Here is a 22,473-nt window from a genome sequence, read left to right as displayed (position 1 = left end):
CGGCATATGTCTCACTCTACAACCTTCATGGCATATTTCTCACTCTACAACCTTCACGGCATATGTCTCACTCTACAACCTTCATGGCATATTTCTCACTCTACAACCTTCATGGCATATTTCTCACTCTACAACCTTCATGGCATATGTCTCACTCTACAACCTTCACGGCATATGTCTCACTCTACAACCTTCACGGCATATGTCTCACTCTACAACCTTCACGGCATATTTCTCACTCTACAACCTTCACGGCATATGTCTCACTCTACAACCTTCATGGCATATTTCTCACTCTACAACCTTCATGGTATATGTCTCACTCTACAACCTTCACGGCATATGTCTCACTCTACAACCTTCACGGCATATGTCTCACTCTACAACCTTCACGGCATATTTCTCACTCTACAACCTTCATGGCATATGTCTCACTCTACAACCTTCATGGCATATTTCTCACTCTACAACCTTCATGGCATATTTCTCACTCTACAATCTAAAGGGCATATTTCTCACTCTACAACCTTCATGGCATATTTCTCACTCTACAACCTAAAGGGCATATTTCTCACTCTACAACCTAAAGGGCATATTTCTCAGTCTACAATCTTCACGGCATATATCTCACCCTAAAACAGAAACAGCATATTTCTCACACTACAACAGAAACAGCATATTTCCTACCCTAAAACAGAAACTGTATCATATTTAAAAATAACTGTACAAAGCGTTTATAAATGTAGCATTAATAGGACACACAAATGATGCAATGCTTGAGCTTCTGTATGTCCCCCTTAAGTGTGCAAGCTGGACTTTTCGTAGATATATTCCATGTATGAGAGAGGAAAACCTTGTTTTTGTTTTGCATTTCATTGGGAAAAACATACCTTAAAAACAGCCAAAAACAACAACTGTCACAGTATGTGACAAATGCCCCTGATTGTGACACCGACCATTGAACAATGCCAGTTTATGAGAAAGGAAGAAAATACCAATGTCTAACCAATATGGCTGGTGAATTTGCAAGTCATGGCATTTTGTCAATTATATATCAACATGGCTGGTGTATTTGCAAGACCATATGGCATTATGTCTAACCAATATAGATGGTGCATTTGTAAGACCACAGTCATTGCATTACGTCTAACCAACATGGCTGGTGCATGTGCAAGACCACCTGGCATTACTGTATTATATTATGCATTGAACACACTTTTTTACCCCAGAATGTGTGTTTACTTTTCTATAAAAGGGACACTACTCACAAAAACTCTGCGAGTCAAGTGCTTTAACTGGATTGTGTTAAAACGGCACCGGAAAATCGCGATATAAGTAAATATCAATTAAACGTTGTTCACGATTTTAATGTTTCGATATATTACAAAATATTTTGTTGTATGTTACTGTTTCAAAATAATAACTAAATTTTGACCGGGGATGACCCATATTAAAGAACTTTCAAGATATTATGCAGACAAACATTCTGACCAAGTTTCATAAAGATTTGACAAAAATTGTTGAATTTATGAGGTGGAAAGATTTTCTTAAGATATGACCTAGTGACCTAGAATATGACCTTGTATGACCGATATAAAAATAAGCAAGATTGCAGACAAATATTCTGACCAAGTTTCATCAAGATATGAAAAAAATGTTGAATTTATGAGGTGGAAATATTTTGACCTAGTGACCTAGATTTTAACCCAGGTTGACCCATATTAAAAAAATATGCAAGATATAATTGAGACAAGCATTCTGACCATGTTTCATCAAGATTTGATAAAAATTGTTGAATGTATTACCGTGAAATATTTCTTCTAAAGATTTGACCTAATGACCTAGTTTTTGACCCGGGATGACCCATATTCATATATATTCAAGATAACATGCCGACAAATAGTCTGACAAAGTTTGATAACCATTGAATAAAAACTCTTGATTTTATTACATAAAATGAAAAGTTTAACGCAGAATTCTTGACACTTTGACCTTTGGCCCGATGACCCTAAAATCAATAGGGGTCATCTACTGGTCAGGCCCAACCTTCACGTCAAGTTTGATGACCAGGTCCAGGAATTGTTGAATTTGCCTTCAAGGTCACTGTGACCTTGACTTTTGACCCCTAAAATCAATAGGGGTCTTCTACTGGTCAAGCCCAACCTCCATGTCAAGTTAGAGGGCCAAGGGCACAGGCATTGTGGAGTTATCACTCAGACAACATTCTATTAATCAAGGTCACTGACCTCTTGCCCGATGACCCCAAAATCAATATGGGTTATCTACTGGTCAGGCCCAACCTCCAAGACAAGTTTGAAGGCCGTTGGTGCAGGCATTGTTGAGTTATCACTAGGACAACCTTTCATCATTCAATGTCACTTTGACCTTGACCATTGACCCGATGACCCCAAAAATAAATAGCTGTCATCTACTGGTCAGGCCAAACCTCCAAGTTAAGTTTGAGGGCCAAGTGTCCAGGCATTGTGGAGTTATCACTTGGACAACATTTTTATCAATCAAGGTCACTGTGACCTTGACCTTTTGCCTAATGACCCCCAAAATCAATAGGGTCATCTACTGGTCAGGCCCAACATCCAAGTCAAGTTTGAGGGCCATGGGTGCAGGCATTGTTGAGTTATCACTCGTACAACCTTTCATAATTGGTCAACGTGACCTTGATCTTTGACCCGATGACTCCCAAAATCAATAGAGGCCATCTACTGGTCAGGCCAAACCTCCATGTCAAGTTTGTGGGCCATGGGTGCAGGCATTGTGGAGTTATCACTCGTACAACCTTTCATAATTGGTCACCGTGACCTTGATCTTTGACCCGATGACTCCCAAAATCAATAGAGGTCATATACTGGTCAGGCCAAACCTCCATGTCAAGTTTGTGGGCCATGGGTGCAGGCATTGTGGAGTTATCACTCGTACAACCTTTCATAATTGGTCACCGTGACCTTGATCTTTGACCCGATGACTCCAAAAATCAATAGAGGTCATCTACTGGTCAGGCCAAACCTCCATGTCAAGTTTGAGGGCCATGGGTGCAGGCATTATGGAGTTATCACTCGGATTACCCTTAATCAATAAAGGTCACTGTGACCTTAACCTTTTGCCCGATGATCCCCAAAATCAATAGGGGTCATTTACTGATCAGGCCCAACCTCCAATCAAGTGTGAGGGCTGTGGGTGCAGGCATTGTCAAGTTATCACTCAGACAACCTTTTATCATTCAAGGTCACTAATACCTTGACCTTTGACCCCCAAAAGCAATAGGGGTCATCTACCGGTCAGCCCCAGCCTTCATTCAAGTTTGATGACCATAGGTTAGGCATTGTTGAGTTATCACTCGGACAAGCTTTAAAATCCTTTTACCATTAAAGGTCACTGTAACCTTGACCTTTGACCCCGATGACCCCTAAAATCAATAGGGGTCATCTGCTGGTCAGGCCAAACCTTCATGTCAAGTTTGATGTCACACTTCCAGGAGTTGTTGAGTTATCACTCAGAAAAGCTTTGGTCTACCGACAGACCGACCGACCTACCGACCAACATGTGCAAAGCAATATACCCCTCTTCTTTGAAGGGGGCATAATAAAGGAATGTGCATACCACAAATATTAATCTATCAAATCTGTTTAAATGTGCGAAGGTTTGAAAGACACCCGCTGTCTGTCATTAGAAAAACATCAATAGAACAAACTATTGCGATGGTATGGTTGTTTGTTCGCACTTTACCACGTGATTTAATACTTAACCAAAGATGTTGACATTTTGAGAACATTCACGCATACTGTAAGACTAGAATCGTTGTTGTTTAAGATACACCATCAGAAGACAAGAAAAGCATCGCCAGGATGACAGAATAAAACTGTATTATTACCTGTGCTACTGTTACTGTTCTTGCGCATTGTGTCTAATGTATAAATTTACATGAAATAAACAAAGAAGCACACGTTAGTTTGCTATTAAATTTAGTGGTTTATATTGCACCTTTGCCATTTTCACGATCCCAAAAATATAAATCATCAAAACAAATATGGCGGATACTACACCTACCGAAATATGCTAAATTACGGATGACCGACATATTTTTGGGACGGCTAAATAGCAAAAAGGTACATGAAAGCGAAATGTCTCTAAAAACTTTCGCTGATTATTTGCCTTTGCGGTAGTTAGTTGATCCCATACTGATATTGACGTCACATAACATCGCCAAAAGTCTGCCATTTCCGATATGCAATCATGATGTTGATTGCCGGAGATAAAGGAGTAAATACGATTCTTCGGTAAAGGCATTTTATTACAACTGTTTTGAATGATTCTTGGTTTGCAACAATGTACAATCAAAATCGTTGGCACTCAATTAACTTCTTCTGCAGTCAAAATGGCGATGGTTGGTGGAATAACCAGAAGACCGAAAAACCAGAAAGCAACTTAATGGCGGCGGTGTTTAAATATTTTTCGCGATAACATGTGTGTCTATTTTTACTAAACGACATGTCCACACAGTGTTTATATGTTGTTGTTGTTTTTTGTGAATTAAATCAGGAAAGCATTAAAAACAGATGACATTCATTTATTAACTCTTTATGTATGTAATGACGTATTTGTTCAGACAGGCAAATATTTTTTCAGACAGGCAACATTTTTACAATTTTGGAAGACTGAAAAAGCCATGGCCACTTGGAGAACTGACTTATTTTAAACTTGAAAAATCTTACAACCTCTAAGCTTTATCAGTATATAAATATAACAAACCTTTCTTCAAAGAAACATTCTCCAACTGAAAATATATACCTTGAGAAGTGATGGCAAGACCAGCAACAATGTCGATATAGCGGATGGCAATCTTCCTCACAAAATGACCATTCTTTGTAAATATCTGCATCCTTGACCTTTCATTACCACGATCACAAACAATGAACTTGAGAGATCCTCTCATCACAGCAACTTTTCGTGGGTACCACAGCTGTCCATCCTCGCGGCCTAAAAACGGTGTTATTTGCAGAATATGAATATCGAAGTTTTTTTTCTATAAAAATGATCAGCTTGATTGCACCAATGATTTACTTTCAGAAAGTAAAAAACACAACAAGCTCTACTCAGAACAAGTCTGTGAAAATGTTTATCATCGAAGGCCACAAGTCTCTTTTAAACAAATCTGAATATCCATGTTGGGGACCAACTTTTTTACTTTGAGAAAAAGATCCTTTTTTAGAAACAAAATATGGCTTCAGAACAGGTCTGTGATAAATTTTCATCACAAAAACAGCAAGTTTTTCATTCAGAAACAAATATGTGTACCTCAGGCCTAAAAAAAAAATTGTTTGGTTAGGGTTACATCCTTAAAAAAAATAGGTAGGGTAGGTATGCTTTTTTTTTTTTTTTTTTTTTATCAGGTTTTATATAAGAAATATAAGAATATAATTTTCATCAATGGAGAATGGTGTTAAAGCTATCTTCTGTACAAGCATTTAAGGTTTAAACTAATATTAAAAAGCAATTAAAAAAAAAACGAAATATTTTTTTTTTTTTTTAGTTTTTCATTTTTTTTTTTCAAACTGACTATAAAAACGGTAGGGTCGGCGCCTATTCCGTAGGTAGGGTCGGGTAACCCGAACCAAATGTATTTTTTTTTTAGGCCTCAGGTAGATCATAAATTTGAATTAAGAAAACAAGTCCTGAAAAGACTATATTCATAACATGTCTTTGAATATTTTCAACATAAAAACCACAAATCCCAAAAAAGTATTTAGGAACACATCTGTATGCCCCCTCTGTTTACCTGGTATGCCAAACTGGTACTTGAACTCTCCAGTCTTTTCAAACACCTGAATCCGGTGGTTGTTGGTGTCAGCCACAACAATGTCCTCATCACTGCCCAGACAAAAGCCATGGGGAGAGTTGAATTGACCCTTCCCTGGACCAAGCTGCCCAAACTTGCACCTACAATAGAAACATTTCCTTGGTGCTAAATCACCTACAAGTATATTTGTAAGTAACAAGCAAATTCTTTGAACTGATATCCCCCACCAGATTATAGGCAAAGTAGATGGCATGGAAATCACTTGCTGGTAAAATATTCCAACCAGAACATTCAATATTGCTGCAATGATGGATGCTTATGATGAATGGATATGAAATATAAATTTATTTTCAACTGAAATATTTTATATTGTTTAACATTTAGATTTGTTTAACATTTAGATTTGATCTAGTAACCTTGTTTTTGAACCAAAATTAAAGTTTCAAACTAGGCTAACATTCTGATTAAGTTACATACAGATTAGACCTGAACTATTGTATAAATATAGCCTTTAAGGTGTTCAAAAGGAAAATTAATTTTACCTAGTCTCATGAAGATTGGAGCGAATATGCAGCCTGTTTGACTAATGACCTAGTTTTTGACCAGTGACTCACTTTTAAAGTCTACCAACATTACATTAAGGTGAACATTCTGATCACAGTTCGACAAAGTCAAACCAATCGATACCAATATTTAGTTCCAGACATGATTTTTCAATGATTTGACCAATTGATCTAGTTTCTGACCTCATGTGACACAGTTTCAATGTAGTCTATGATTGTATATAGTAAAACACTTTGATTTTAGTTTGATAAATATTGGACTGAATTTATAGAATCTAGTTTATTTATAGAATCTAGTTTTTGACAACATGTGACCAACCTGCTGAGAGATTTCATCAAGGAAACTTTTCTGTCTGAGTTTGAACATAATCTGACTAATAATTACCGGGATGTAGTTCCAGATAAAACTAGAAGCGCCGCAATGCGACGAAACCAGGTTTTTGTTATGGGCAATCAGAAATTATAGCCAATTAATTTGTTGTATGAGCAAGTTCAATCTGCAGCTTCATATAAGCTATATTCACACTAAGATTCATCACTATCCATCAATTCTAACTAAGCTGTTGGGCAGAAAAACATTTTTCTATTTTTAGGAACAGTGACCTTGACCCCACCTCCCAAGCTAGCTCTTCACATAAGCTACCTTCGCTCTAAGTTTCATCAATATCGGTCAATGCTAACTAAAGTTATTGGGCAGAAACCATTTTTCTATTTTAAGTAACAGTGACCTTGACCCCCACCCCCCTCAAAAGAAATTCCAAGCTTGCTCTTCACATAAGCTACTAGTACCTACACACAAAATTTCGTCAATATCTATCAATCCTAACTAAAGTTATTGGGCAGAAACCATTTTTCTATTTTTAGTAACAGTGACCTTGACCTTAGCTCCACCCCCCTCAAAAGCATTCCCAAGCTAGCTCTGTACATAAGCTACCTACAAACCAAGTTTTATCAATATCTATCAATGCTAACTAAAGTTATTGGGCGGACACCATTTTTCTATTTTTAGTAACAGTAACCTTGACCCCACCCCCTCAAAAGAAATTCCAAGCTTGCTCTTCACATAAGCTACTAGTACCTACACACAAAATTTCGTCAATATCTATCAATCCTAACTAAAGTTATTGGGCAGAAACCATTTTTTTATTTTTAGTAACAGTGACCTTGACCTTAGCTCCACCCCCCTCAAAAGCAATCCCAAGCTAGCTCTGTACATAAGCTACCTACACACCAAGTTTTATCAATATCTATCAATGCTAATTAAAGTTATTGGGCGGACACCATTTTTAAATATTTAGTAACAGTGACCTTGGTTTAAACATATTTTATTCAACATATCTCTATATACATATAATACACGTTAAATATAATTTAAGTATTTGCATTAATATATTGAATCGGATTGAAACGAAAGCATAGCTTATAAAGTTTCTCTCCGTAACAGTGACCTTGACCTTAGCCCCATCCCCCTCAAAAGCAATCCCAAGCTAGCTCTTTACATAAGCTACCCACACACCAAATTTAATCAATATCTATCAATGCTATCAAAAGTTATTTGGCAAAAAACATTTTTCTATTTCAAGTAACAGTGACATTGACTGTAGCCCCTCCCCACTCAAAAGCAATCCCAAGCTAGCTCTTCACATGCTACCTACACACCAAGTTTCATCAATATCTGTCAATCCTAACTAAAGTTATTGGGCGGAAACCATTTTTCTATTTTTAGTAATAGTGACCTTGACCTTAGCCCCTCCCCACTCAAAAGCAATTCCAAGCTAGCTCTTCACATAAGCTACCTACACACCAACTTTCGTCAATATCTATCAATCTTAACTTATGTTATTGGGCAGAAACCATTTTTCTATTTTTAGTAACAGGCGACCTTGACCTTAGCCCCCACCCCCCTCAAAAGCAATCCCAAGCTAGCTCTGTACATAAGCTACCTACACACCAAGTTTCATCAATATCGGTCCATGCTAACTAAAGTTATTGGGCAGAAACCATTTTTTTATTTTAAGTAATAGTGACCTTGACCTTAGCCCCTCCCCACTCAAAAGCAATCCCAAGCTAGCTCTTCACATAAGCAACTTACACACCAAGTTTCATCAATATTGGTCAATGCTAACAAAAGTTATTGGGCAGAAACCATTTTTCTATTTTAAGTAACAGTGACCTTGACCTTAGCCCCTCCCCCCTCAATAGCAATTCCAAGCTAGCTCTTCACATAAGCTACCTACACACCAACTTTCGTCAATATCTATCAATCCTAACTAAAGTTATTGAACAGAAACCATTTTTCTATTTTTAGTAACAGTGACCTTGACCTTAGCCCCACCCCCCTCAAAAGCAATCCCAAGCTAGCTCTTCCCATAAGCTAACTACACACCAAGTTTCATCAATATCTATCAATGCTAACTAAAGTTATTGAAAAGAAACCAATGTTCGACGCCCGCCCGCCTGTCCGCCCGCCCAACGACAACCTCATTCTAATAACCCGGTTTTCGTTGAAAACCTGGTTAAAAATATAAAATTTGACCTAATGACCTAGTGTTCAATCACATGACCAAGTTTAAATTTGTCCAAGAGTTCATCAAGGAAAAGATATGGACCAAGTTTAAACATAACCCGAACAATCCCAAGATTTGGTAATGAAAATGTGTTTAGGATGGACGGTCAGACGGACAACACCAATATCCCCCTCCATAAACCTTCAGTTCTGCCGGGGAAATAATGAACAGGTCTGTGAAATTCATCATACAATGGACTCACAAACTTTCTTAATACATATGCAGGGCTTTTCTTAACAAAAAAAATGACATAAAGGCTCTTTTCTTTACAAATTGTATATCTTACACAGCATCTATAGATACATGAATAGTAAATCTTTGTTTTGTATACCTCATCTTGACTCTGATTTTCTGAATTCTTTTTGAAAATCTTAACATCTACATACAAACATTCCCAAATTTAAGTGAATGGGCTACCTTCCTCTTCACAGCAAACAAGAGATGTCACAGAGATGTGACAAATGCCATGGATGCCCTCGAAGGACAGATAGCCATTAGAACTTTGACCTGTCTGTACTGATAGCCTTCAATATTTGACCAAATGAAACAAGAGGGCCATGATGGCCCTAGATCGCTCACCTGTACAACGGTCTATGGCACAGACCGTTTTAGATTTGTAGGGCCATTTCGACCCTTATCTGGCACAGATCCAACAGAATCTGCAAAACTGTAGTACGAGGCAAACAACCGCTAATAGAATTATATCAATTTGACCAAGGCTTTTCAATACTAGGGCCCTGTGACCTAGTTTTTAAACCCAAATGACCAATAATCAAACCTGACATAGAAATCATCAAAACAACCTTTCTGACAAATTTGGAGAATATTTTGGCTGAAAATGTAACCCTAGAGAGTTAACAAGATTTTTCTATATTTGGGCTCTGTGACCTAGTTTTTGACCCCAGATGACCCATATTCAAACTTTAGCTAGAAATCAACTGAACAACATTTCTGACAAATTTCCAGGATATTATTTGGGCTGAAAATGTTACCTCTAGAATGTTAACGTTTTTTCATCTTTGGGCTCTGTGACCTAGTTTTTGACCCCAGATGACCCATATTCGAACTTGAGCTAGAAATCAACGAAACAACCTCTCTGACGAATTTCCATGATATTCGGACTGAAAATGTTACCTCTAGATTGTCGAGGTTTTTCCATATCTGGGCTCTTTGACCTAGTTTTTGACCCCAGATGACCCATATTCAAACTTGAGCTAGAAATCAACGAAACACCCTTTTGGGTCATGTGACCTAGTTTTTCATCCCAGATTACCCATATTTAACTCGTCCAAGCAATTACTGGGACAGACATCCTGACCAAGTTTCGAGACAATTGAAACTTGGTCTTGAATTGAGGCCAAAATGTGACCACTAGAGTGTTCACAAACTAAGGCATCGATCCTAATAGCTCACCCTCAGCCTATGGCTAAGGTGAGCTAATAAAAATCAATAGGGTTAATCTGCCGGTCATGACCAACCTGCCTACCAAGTTTGAGGTCACTGAGCCTAGGTGGGGGGGTCCTACATTAGCAGTGTTTACCTGATCTGCATAGCGCTTATCTTGTTAGCTCTCCTGACTGGGGGTCCTCCATTTATGCTGCTTTGGCTAGACCCAATTGTATTAATGGAGCTTGTACTGTCACTCAGACCTGCAAAATGAAATAGTGCAAGACATCAATGCATAATGACTACAATCATAGTTAGCACCTACAAATGTGAATGAAACAATTGTCAAGTGCTTACATGAGAATGTTTTTAACAATTAATCATTGACCTAGGATATACATCAGCCTGTGCTTTCCATCCTCTTGTTTGTTGTAAACAACATTTCTCCAGTTTGAGAAAATAGGTTGCCATTTAATATCAAGACTTCATTCTTATTTATTTTGTACAAAAAACGATTCTCATTTTGGCTGAAAATATTGTATAGTCACTTAGTCAAGATTGGTTTTAAGTAAAATACAAGTTTATAGGTAGGCTTCTCTTGGTCACTAAGGGATTAACATAATGTAAGTGTGATACTGTGAAATCATTAATGTTCGTGGGGCATTAATGTTCGTGGTTTTCGTGGGTTGGATGATCCACGAATTTAAGATCCCACGAAATATAGACCCTTTATCCACTTGTTCAATTGCCATGTTATGTATATACTCTATTCGTTGAGGCGCAGTATAAAGCATAAATACCCTTCTCACTGTTTTTCTTACTATCATTGTTTGTAAATATATTATATCTGCCTTTAACAAATAATAAACCAAATAAATTCAATATGTTTTTATGAACCAAATGACAGAAGCATGTGCTTAAACGTGTGCTGTTCATGAAAATATCCAGGTTTACAAGATGTGAGTGATGAGTCTCTGTACTCGTTTTTTTTTCTTTTATGAAATAATTAATTGATTACATTGGAGGTAACTGAGCACCCAACGTGACAATGTACAAAACAACGGGTTCAATATATTTATAAAACAAAAACGTGTGAATAAAAATTGAAATGATATTATACGCAATGAGATGATATTCAAAAGTGATTGAATTTGTAAACATCAGCTATCTTTTGGGATTGTTTACTCAAATATACACACCTTTTCGGTGTTTTCAGTTTGCAAAATTCTTAATTGGCATTCAATGGCTTCACCTATCTGTTTTTATGATCAGGGTACATCCTCTTTTATGACCTTAATTTCCGATTAAATCAATAATTGACATGGGTATATGCACTAGTTGGCATGTCATACCACTTTAGCGAGTATCATAAACCGAGTGACGTAGAAGACGGAAATCACGGTCCAGCGCGTGGAGATAATGCAGACAATCTAGGACGATCACAGTTTCGATTTTTTTTTCAAAAATGAAAATCCACGAATTCAAGTACCCACGAAATTTTAATTTTTTGGCAAACCACGAAATTTCATGCCAACGAATATAAATGATTTCACAGTAATTAATAACATATGCTATTGCACTTCCTTAGATAAATGCATATTCTATCAATTATATTCATATTCCAATGAATGCAATACTTTCAGATTACCCGATCTTTGTAAAATATCTGTGATTGGCTAATCACCGTTTAATGCAGTTAAATGTATGTGACTGATGAACCACGAGCCACACCATTTACAATGCAGCTGTTCTAAGCTTTATTCATATTCAATATTAAATATATATATTGAATATCACATATTCAATATAGTTTTTATATTGAATATTACATATTCAATTATCATGGAAGCATTTCATTTGATATCGATGATTTCAGATTAGAACGGATAATCAGCTGGGTTGTCAAAGTGTACCGATTGCCGATCAAAACCATCGGTCAATGAATCGCTTGCTTTTTGCATTCGAAGAATTTTGTTTTCATCTTTTTTGTTCGTTTGTTTACTGTTACACCGTTTTAGTTTTGATAGAACTATTTTCAGCCGGCAATACCAGCATCCAAACCGCTTCGTTGAATACATGCAATTCAATTGGATGAATATTTTAATTTCGTCCAATCAGCAGTGGCCTAACATCAGCATTGACAAAACCGCACATGGCGTCAGCTGCAAAACAAAGAAATAAAAAGGGCACAACCCTGTTTAACCTTGGTTTTAGAAGTGGTTGTGCAGCTGATGTGTTTTTATTTCAGGCATGGAATATCCTGTGGCATTGTGAATTTTAAATTAAGCAACATGCAAGCCATTTTGTAACATTCCTGACTTTTTTTTGGAATTATTTTCACAACCGGTTACTTCCAAATTGGGATTTTTTTTTTTTCAATTTGAGAAAAATACAGTCATGCTTAAATAGCAATATTATAGCAAATATACATGTTATCTTTTTTATGCTGTAAAAGAGTTAGGCTTATCGAATGCTCGATTTTCAACGATGATTTCAAATGTCGTCTGCAGAGGCGGTTTTGTGGATTCAAGTGTTAAAATGAACACTTTCATTGTATTTTCTGCAATCATTTTATGTTTTCTGTCAATGACCCCTCGCCTGATCACTTGATATCAGAAACAAGAGGCCCAAAAGGGCCTATGCTCTACTGGCATGGCTTTTGTGGTCATATCAATCCAGATCATGTATGTATGGGTAAAAGGCAACAGACATATAGTTTATGTTTTGTGTTTGGGTTACCTAAAAACGTAGCACGTTCAACATCTGAGCCCAGAAAGTATTGTAAGCAGATTAGTTGCATGAACTATTTTAATATGTGCCAAGAAAAAGTCATCTGACAAAAAAAAAAATGCTTTCAAAACTGTACTCATAGTAAAAAATTCTGTAGTTTTAAAAGTTAAAAAAAGTTGTTCAAAGTCAAGGGCATCGCAGGACAACATTGATCAATTTGAACAAACATTCACAATCAATTGTGCTGAGATGGATGCACGAACACACAAAAAGATTTTCAAACCTTTCCATATTTATGTTTACCAAACCTGTGAACCCTGGGTGTGGCCAGTAATGACACCAGGTGCATAACTTAAACATTCACAACCAATTTTGTTAAGATGAATGCGCAAACTACAGAACTTAAAGCTAAAAAAATGGCCTTTGGGCTTTCAACAAGAACAAGGCAGAGTAATTCACAAAATCAACTGCAGAAGCAAAAAGCAAATTGTCTCTCAAAATCCTAGACTTGCAAATTGTCTCCCTTAACTTTAGACTTGAATTTACATGTACATGTAAACTTGGCTAAAAATAGAATTCGCTCATGCAGACCTGGCTAAAAATAGAAAGCATTTCTTTGAAACTTTCATGGCCCATAATCTAGGCATTCATGGGCGGATCTGGCTGGTTTTCGAAAGGAACCGAGCTCTAATCTATATCTAGATACTGTACAAGTTTCACCGAGATACAATCAAAACTGAAGACTGTATCGTGTTCACAACCAATTGTTTACACAATAGCATTTATTTATACTATCAAGGGCCATAATCTAGGCATGCATGGGCGGATCTGGCTGGTTTTCGAAAGGAACCCAGCTCTAATGGATATCTAGATACTGTACAAGTTTCATAAAGATACAATCAAAACTGAAGACTGTATCGTGTTCACAAGCAATTGTTTACAGACCCACGACCGCACATACTACGTACACATTACCATCGCATAAGCTCTTCTGGCCTTTGGCCAGTAGAGCTAAAAAATCAGTGGCTCCGAAACACTGACAACCCTGATAATAAAAAGATTAAGGACTTTGTAAAGATTTTGCAAGGAATATTTTCTGTTTTTCAATTTTCATTATGTTATCAGCTTACCAGAGCATGCAATCTCTTTAGATGCAGTAATCTTCCAGGTTATTTGTTAATTTTCTCAATGAATGTTAAAAGTAGATAAATTCAAGTAAAATGTCAAGTTTTTATCATTATTCTTAGAGAAAGTATATCCTGTTTCAGATTATCATTTTTAACTATGAATTTGAATTTATTATTTCACAAATATAAAACATTGAGTTTAAAATATTTATTCCTTCATTGTAAATACCAGGGGTTACTTTTTTCCATTAGGCCTCAAGATGGGCTCTTGCTAAAGCTTTGCATTATTTGAAAGTAATGAAAACTTTGAATACTCATAACTGGTTAAATCTGGCAAACTGTGTATTGTCATTTTACACCTGGCACGTTATCTCAGAAAACAGTTAGGGTTAAGCACTCAGATCTCAATGTTTCGTCAACTTTGCTATTAACAATTGAAGTCAAATAATGTTCATGTCACTTTCATGTCACATTTAAATCACTTACAGGTTGTGGCATCACAGCGCGAGGTCAAGCCATAATGTAGCCATTGGGCACTGGCAGACCTTCGTAAACTCTTAGATACAAAGAGATATAGCATAACTACAAATTCAATGCATCATTACAATTATTTTAAGAAGTCCTGATAACCAACAACTGTTGGGAACATTTCTGTAACAGCACTTTTGGAGTGGTAAAAAAGAAAAACAGAAACTGAAAGAAAACACCTTTATTCCACTTGCATACAGGTTCTTAAGTTAACACAAGAAATAGTATGTGACTTCTCAAAATATATGAATACAACTGTATAGAAGACAATATTCCAGTCTGGTTGGAATACGTGTATAAATGAAGTAAAATTAAATAATGCTGAGATATACATGGGAAAATATACCCTGGCTAAATAACAACACATTCAACTACTGGCAAGTTTGCCGCTTACATGCCTGTTTCAAAATTTAACATGTTGAAAAGAGCTAACTTGAACCAGCAATGACTTTCTACACAAAGCAAAATATCATTTTGAAACATCAACAGGGACTTCTAATAAAAATTGAATGTAAAATTAAAGAAATGCAATACTAGTGCGACGTTTAACTATTGCATAGCAATATTTGCAGTTAAAACTCACCAAGTAAATAATGTATACTGGATATACAAACATTATCTGGTGGGTATGCACTGCACAAACAAAAATATTAATTGATATATAGGACTGGAATTTTCTCGGATTGTTTTTCTTATGCATAACAAAAACACTGTTTCAACATTCCCAACCAGATTTTTTTATATGACCCTTATTTTTGAACAAATAAAATTATGTATGTTGTTTACAGAAACCAAATAACTGAATTGAAGTGTGACAAACTCATTAAGACAGAACCTGATGAATACTAAATAAAACAAAATTCATGGCCCCTAATATATTATTCATTTTCGTGCAGGGAAATAAGAAACATATTCTTTCTTTACTTAAATTGGCCAATGTATAAGTGTTATATTTGCATGTTAAAGTATATTAATATGTTAACCCACAAGGGATGACAAGCTCTCAGGGATGATCATCAACTTCAAGGTAAAAAGCCAAAATGTCTGTAATAGTAAAAGCCTTGTGTGTCAAACAATGGAATGTTTACACTGTATACATATATCTATTTCTATTGTTTGTCTTAATACATGCAGCACTGAACTTGTAAAATTCTACAGATTGAACTTCAGTTATGTATAAATGTAATGAATGTAGTTCGAATAATACTCAGCAAATACCATGAAAAATTAATCCAGGTGATATACAACCTTTTTGATATTATAACAATTGTAGTTTGCAGTTTGTTCCATCTTAATAAATATGAAATAAAATCAGCTGATCTGTTGTTCAAGTTGAATATTGCTTTTTATGGTCAATAAATATGAAATAAAATAAGGTTATCCACAATTTTCTGGTATTTTACTAGAATATTAATCATTTATCATATGAAAACCCAAACCACATAGAACAGCCAACTATTCCAATACATGGAAATGGCACCAGAATACAAGCTACATTTTTATAACTATAAATCAACAACTGAGACAGACAAAAATATATAACAAACTTATCTATATAATTATGTATAAAGCTGGCAAGGTTGTAATAAAAAAGAAATTAAACGTCAACAATAACTGATCTAACTCACTTCAAAAAGCACACAAAAAGAAAAATGCTGTTTTGAGCGAAATAATAAGAATCTCATTTTCTCAATTTAATACTACTAATATAATATACAAAATTTGGTCTACAGATAACAGAATTTTGTTTAACAAAATGAAGGTTATCCCATTTTTTATTTTATCTCCCTTATCAAACTTTAGAAACAAGAGGGCTAAGGTGGCCCTTCACGCTCACTGGAGTAAATGGTTTGCTCAGAGCCTTATGGTTTGGAGAAGAAGGGCTTTCTTAAAGAAGTCCATGTATAACAAGCCGGCCATGTTATGTATGAACCAACTTGGCTAAAAGGAATTTGATGTAGGGTCACCTTAGAAACATTTGTTTGAAATTATTTAGAAATAATTTCTATGGTATGCCAGGAAAAGATTTTAAGTCTTCCATATAGTCATATTGTGAAAACTAGTCCTGCCCTCTGTTGACCATGTTTTTTTTAAGAATCAACATTGATTTAAGGAAGTTGACAAAGGGTCACCTAAGACACATTTTGCTGAATTGTTTTTGAAATTTGGCAAAGGAGATTTTTAAAATTTTCTATTTAGTGAAAACCAAGCCCCATTTGGTTAAGTTTGCCAGTTGGCAAAGTTTTAAAGCAAGCCAACTTGCAAAGAAATTTGATAAAGCCCCCCACCATTTTTTTTTCTAGCATGTGGTTTCTGGGTAGGTTTCCATCTAGTCATAAAGTGAAAACTAGCCCTGCGCCTTGCCAGTCAACAATTTTTACACACCAACATGGCTCCAAGAAATTTGATAATGGGCCATTTAAGGAACCTTTGTGCAATCATTTTCAAATCTGGCCAGTGATTTCTGTGTAGATTTTCAATCTTTTCAACATAGTAATATGCCCCCTGTCGACAAGGTTTTAAACACGCCAACATGGCTTGAAGGAATTTGATAAAGGGCCACCGTAAGAGCATATGCAAGAATATTTTGAAATCTTGCCAGCGGCTTTTGATTTTCCAAGTTATAGTGAATTATACATGGAACCATTTTATTGCAAGGAATCTGGAAGATGACTTTCCAGGGAACATTCTTACAAAATTAAGGAAAATTAAGGAAAAATTGTTTGAAGGAAAATGCTGACAACGGACAGTCCCCTTTCAAAACAGCACACCCTTCAGCACTTTGTGCACAGGTGAGATAAAAAGGTATTCCATGGCCAACCACTAAGTATCATCAACTTACTTTACAAAGTAATTACACTAAAATATCAGAACTGCTGAGAAAACATACTAATTATGGTAATTAATCGCTCATTAAAAATAACTGCAAGCACGTGAATAACACAGTTCTTTTAATCACCAATGAAAATGCTCTGGAAGACAAATACTACCACACATCTTGATACATTCATTACCAGGGTACAATATTCCAGAATCTACCAACTGCAAATCAATTTTAAATTACATATTGCAACCAAAGAGAATATTGTCATTTTTCAACAATCAACAAGTTTTTCAACCAAAGAATGACAAAAATAATTATTAAAAGGAATGGCAAAATATGTAAATCAATCTCCAAGATACCTGATTTATGTTGTCACCTAGAATAAAGATACAAAGTTCTGATTTGTCTGCAAACAGCAAGCATTTGAACTTAAACTCAATTGCAGGCAGTGGAATGTATTTAAATATTTTAAAGCAAACCAATTTTTATTCAGGTTGTAAAAAAGGAATAAGCGAATTTCAAAATTTCAGCCTATATTTTTGAAACTAAAATCAACTCCAAAATTACAAGAATACTTTTACCAAATATATATTGTTCAAAGAATAGGCTTGTACTTATAAATATAATGCAAACAGAGGTGTACAACATTAACATAAAGAGAAAGGTGTTAGTAATTATATATAAATCTAAAATCAGGTGATAAAAAAATCACAGTAAAATAATAATAAGCAAGCTTGAATATTGAATGATAAACATGTACAATGGCATGAAATTGCAATTGTGTATAATTTGTAAACTATGGTAATTATATATAAGAATCAATAGAAGGTAAATCCCGGTAAACTTTCAAAATAATAGTAAAAAGAACAATTAAAACACTTGTTCTCCCCCAAAACCCTGACCAAAAATTTGCTGATAAACTTTTAGTTGAAAAAGAGAAAATACTGAATAAATGATAATCATAACAAAAAAACTAAACTATAACAGTTCATTCCTGCAAATACAAGCTTGGTCAACAAAGACCAGCAAAACACTGCAATTTTGTTTTTTAGAACAAGTCAAATACAAGTTCATAATCAATTTAAGGGATGTTAAGTACTTGGTAAGCTAAACAAAATATTATTCACCATCACAAATTTTTTATGACGGGACAACAGATCCATTCTGAATTCTGAAATGCTAGCACATAACATTAAAACTCTGTTTAAAACCAAAAACATGGTTACCAAAATGTACTACAGTGACAAATATAAACAGTCAAGTTTTAAAACTACATAATATTATCCCTGGATAGAAATGGATTAGATAACAATAAAATACCTTGTTACAAATAGTAATTTAAAATTGCAAATATATATTTCAAAAGAAATAAGTACTTTATATTGTAATTATGCTTTTAAAGGATACCAATTATTAGCTGATATGTTTCATTAAGGCCTTTCTTGTAAGCAACAGCTTAAACATTGACTAGTAACAGTAGTAATCTAACAACTCAAATTTATATTTTCTTTCAAAATGTAAGAACATCTTAAACATACAATTCTTAGTTTGAGTAAGTTTCATAAAATGCCAAAATGCATGGATATTATTTATTGCTTAGCACAAATTTGGCACTGTAAATCAAGACTTAATTCATAATAATTGTGATTATAGGAGTAAACATCATCTGTTTTGAAAGTATGAAAATAACAAAATACTCCTAAAATATTTGCAGTAGCTAGGTTTAGTATGTACAGAATAACATAATAGTCTTCAGAAACAAAGTTTACCACTTTCTTAAGAGTATTTAAGAATAGAAGCCATATAAAATACCTTGAAAGGAAAATTTAACGGATTCACAAAAAGCTAACCATATTTGAAAAATAAGTGGAGGATTTCTTAATGTATGCACTTTCAAGGTATTTTTACAATCATGTAAGAAAGTACAAAACCTTTGCACCAAAGATAATCAATGATAATCACATCTCTGTAAATAACTATTCAAAATATCAATATTGGACATACTCTTTTCATAAATATGAAATAATCACGGTTAATTATAACACATTAACTAATAAACGTTTGAAGAATCAAAAAGTTAAATGCAACATTTCAAAACTATAAAGGCATTCAAATATTAAAAACGTTTTTTAACTATATGAATATAATATTTAAAACACGAAACTGGAATTTGACAAGAGAACAATGAACACTAATATACATTATAAATGAAATGAAATCGTTGTTAATATGCTAAATCTAGATTGTCTGCGTGTTTGCTTAAACAACGCTCTTGAATAATCAAATAAACAAATAAATGCTGGGCACTCAAAAGGGAGCACTAGCATTCTTACTGTTATGTTGAAATTTTTCTTTCTGTTATGAAACCAAATGTTAGTTTCAAATATTAAGTATCAATATATGTATCTAACCTTTTTTATGTATCTAACTCTTTTCTACATCTACTATGGCATATTTAACAAAATGGCATGTACCAAATAAACTTCAATGAATTAACAAATAAACATGTAAATATAACAATGTTTTGATTAGATACACTAAACAATTGTAATGTACAAAATATGCATTCTGTTGTCACCATCCATACATTGGATGAATCAAACAACACAAGATGAGCAATTCAATATTTTTTGTTATTTTTTTTTTACATTTTTATAAATGGGTACAATAAAAGAAATGTACAAGGAAAACAATCAAACAAAACACATAATATTGGTCAACATTTTCTAAATGATTATTTTTATTATGTAAAGCCATATTATAACTATGAACACTTAAAAAATAAAGAAGAAAAATTAATTTCCATAAGGCACGGCAAAAAAAGTCATGTTATAAGGATGAAACTGAGTATATATGACTAGACACTTAAGCAAGGGCTGCAGTATATAACTGTTATAACTTGGGGCCTGAAGATCACAGAATGTATTATTCAATAACAAAAACACCTCCAGTTTCTCTTAGAACTTCGGTGGATTAAAGGTAAGAGCATTTTAACATATTGACAGAATCCATTTTCAAGGAAGACATTCCTGGATAAAAAACAAGTTAACTATAAAAGCCAAAACCAGATTTTAACATGTTTAATATCAATAGATTAAACTGTTTTGGCATTAAATTTCTGCTGAATAAGCACAACATTGACAAACTTATCGTGCCTGTATCAAATGATTTGTAATCAAAAGCACATTATCTTATCCTTCAGACCCCGGTGCACACTACATGTAAACTTTTAACAGGCTATGTTAATAAACATTCTGCTATAACAGTGTATTCGAAGTACATCTCATAACAAGACTTTGCTAGTGAATTTTCGCATTGTCCTGCTCAAAAGCAAACCACGCCAGAAAAAAATGTTCAATCTCTTTTCCGTTAAAACATGGGAACTACACTGGAAATATCGATTTAATGTGACTTTTATTAAAAAAAATATGCAATATGCATGGCTTTTTCATGCACATTAGAAAGATTTAATATATGAAGGTCAAGAATATGAATATATTTTTTGGTGATAATTATACTAAGTGGTGCGTGGCATTAAAATGTCCTGCGTAAGCCACAAAAACGTGTAACAGAATGTACTTTGCGCTTAGAAAGTATTCGTATACACCGTAACATATCTAAATTACATCACTACCCTTCTCCAACAGCATTCAACAGTTAAATAAACATTGGAAAAACCTTGTTACTGCTTAAAATAACAGTGTAAAAAAAATAATACAATGTTATGTAAATCAAAAATAAATCATTGCATCTGGAATCTGAGATTACAAAAAATCAACATTGCTCACATCTTTTAACTCAATCTATTTGGCATATTTCTTTTTTTTTTTTCCGCAAACATACTTTTTAAAAATAAGGTTCCCAACTTCGCTAGTACTTTAAAACTGTTCATGTTTGTAAGAATATAAATCCTTAAATTAGAGTAAATGATATGCCAAAATTTGAAACAAAATAAATCAACTTATTTAGACAAAAATCATAAACTTTATAGTATATAAAAATATCCAAACTATAATATCAATGTAAGCACTTTATGAATATGTATCTACATAAAATAAACAATATGTATAAGTATACTGCTTTTGAAACTTTGGATACAAAATAACCGGTCATCTGCAAACGAGAATGTCACAATTTGTAAGATATATAGTCGAAGGAAAAATATTCACTTTGCGTTTAAAATATTCCTGACAAAATGTACCACAATGCAGCAAAACACACTGCACTGGAGTTTGTCTATAATTGTAACAATCGTTTAGTAAACCTAACAATCCAGTAATTGCTAGCAAGTAAATGGTAAATCACAGCGAAATGACAATACAGAGCTCTGGCTCAATGTGGAAAACTTTTTAAAACAGTTTAATAAAAAGCATCAACTGATCGAAACACTGTGAATCATTTTCTTGTTAAGCAATATATAAGGTGTTCAAAACCAAGACATGATGGTTATTCTTAGCCAGGGTGACAACATAACCCTCGGAGGTAATCTTTAGGCCACAGCATCTGCTGACCTTTACATAGGGGCACTCAAACTCTCCGACAAGTGACCCGTCCCTCTGGAAGACCGCCACATGGAAGCGGTTCCCATGACTGTCACCAATCAAGACATCTCCAGCATCGCTGATATCGATACCGTTTGGATAGTTGGTGATGTTTTCACAGCCAATGCGCCTCTGAAAATGGCCATCCTCGTTGAACACCACCACACAGTGACCCTGAAATGTGATCAAATTGCTTTCTGATTCTTCATGCTACCTACTATTCTTCTTTAATATAGCCATTCTATAGGATACACACTTGAATTATTAAATCGAAGTTCAAAATCTTATGTATAGTCTTTGTCCTAACCCACTAGCCACAAGCCCGGAGTCTAGTGATTTTAGTTTCGGGCAAGCAGATATTGATGATGATGATGTGGATATTTTCCCTCATGTCC

General features: G+C 34.7%; 1 protein-coding gene across 4 annotated transcripts in view; it reads right to left on the bottom strand.

Annotated features, from left to right (window-relative positions):
• Positions 1–22,473, bottom strand: part of LOC128227190 (B-box type zinc finger protein ncl-1-like) — a 72,376-nt gene that overhangs the window by 4,455 nt on the left and 45,448 nt on the right. For 3 of the 4 annotated variants that reach the window (XM_052937478.1, XM_052937480.1, XM_052937481.1), the window contains exon 13: positions 14,880–22,252. In XM_052937478.1, the coding sequence (XP_052793438.1) occupies positions 21,944–22,252 (309 nt within the window). In that variant the 3' untranslated portion in view covers positions 14,880–21,943. Of the gene's footprint in view, positions 1–4,803; positions 4,993–5,791; positions 5,953–10,482; positions 10,592–14,879; positions 22,253–22,473 lie in introns of those variants that run through there. The other variant, XM_052937479.1, reaches the window with a different exon arrangement.

This window comes from Mya arenaria, chromosome 3 (assembly GCF_026914265.1).
Source record: "Mya arenaria isolate MELC-2E11 chromosome 3, ASM2691426v1".
NCBI lineage: Eukaryota > Metazoa > Mollusca > Bivalvia > Myida > Myidae > Mya > Mya arenaria.
The sequence above is the reverse complement of the archived record's forward strand: the minus strand, read 5'-3'. Positions and strand labels throughout refer to the sequence as shown.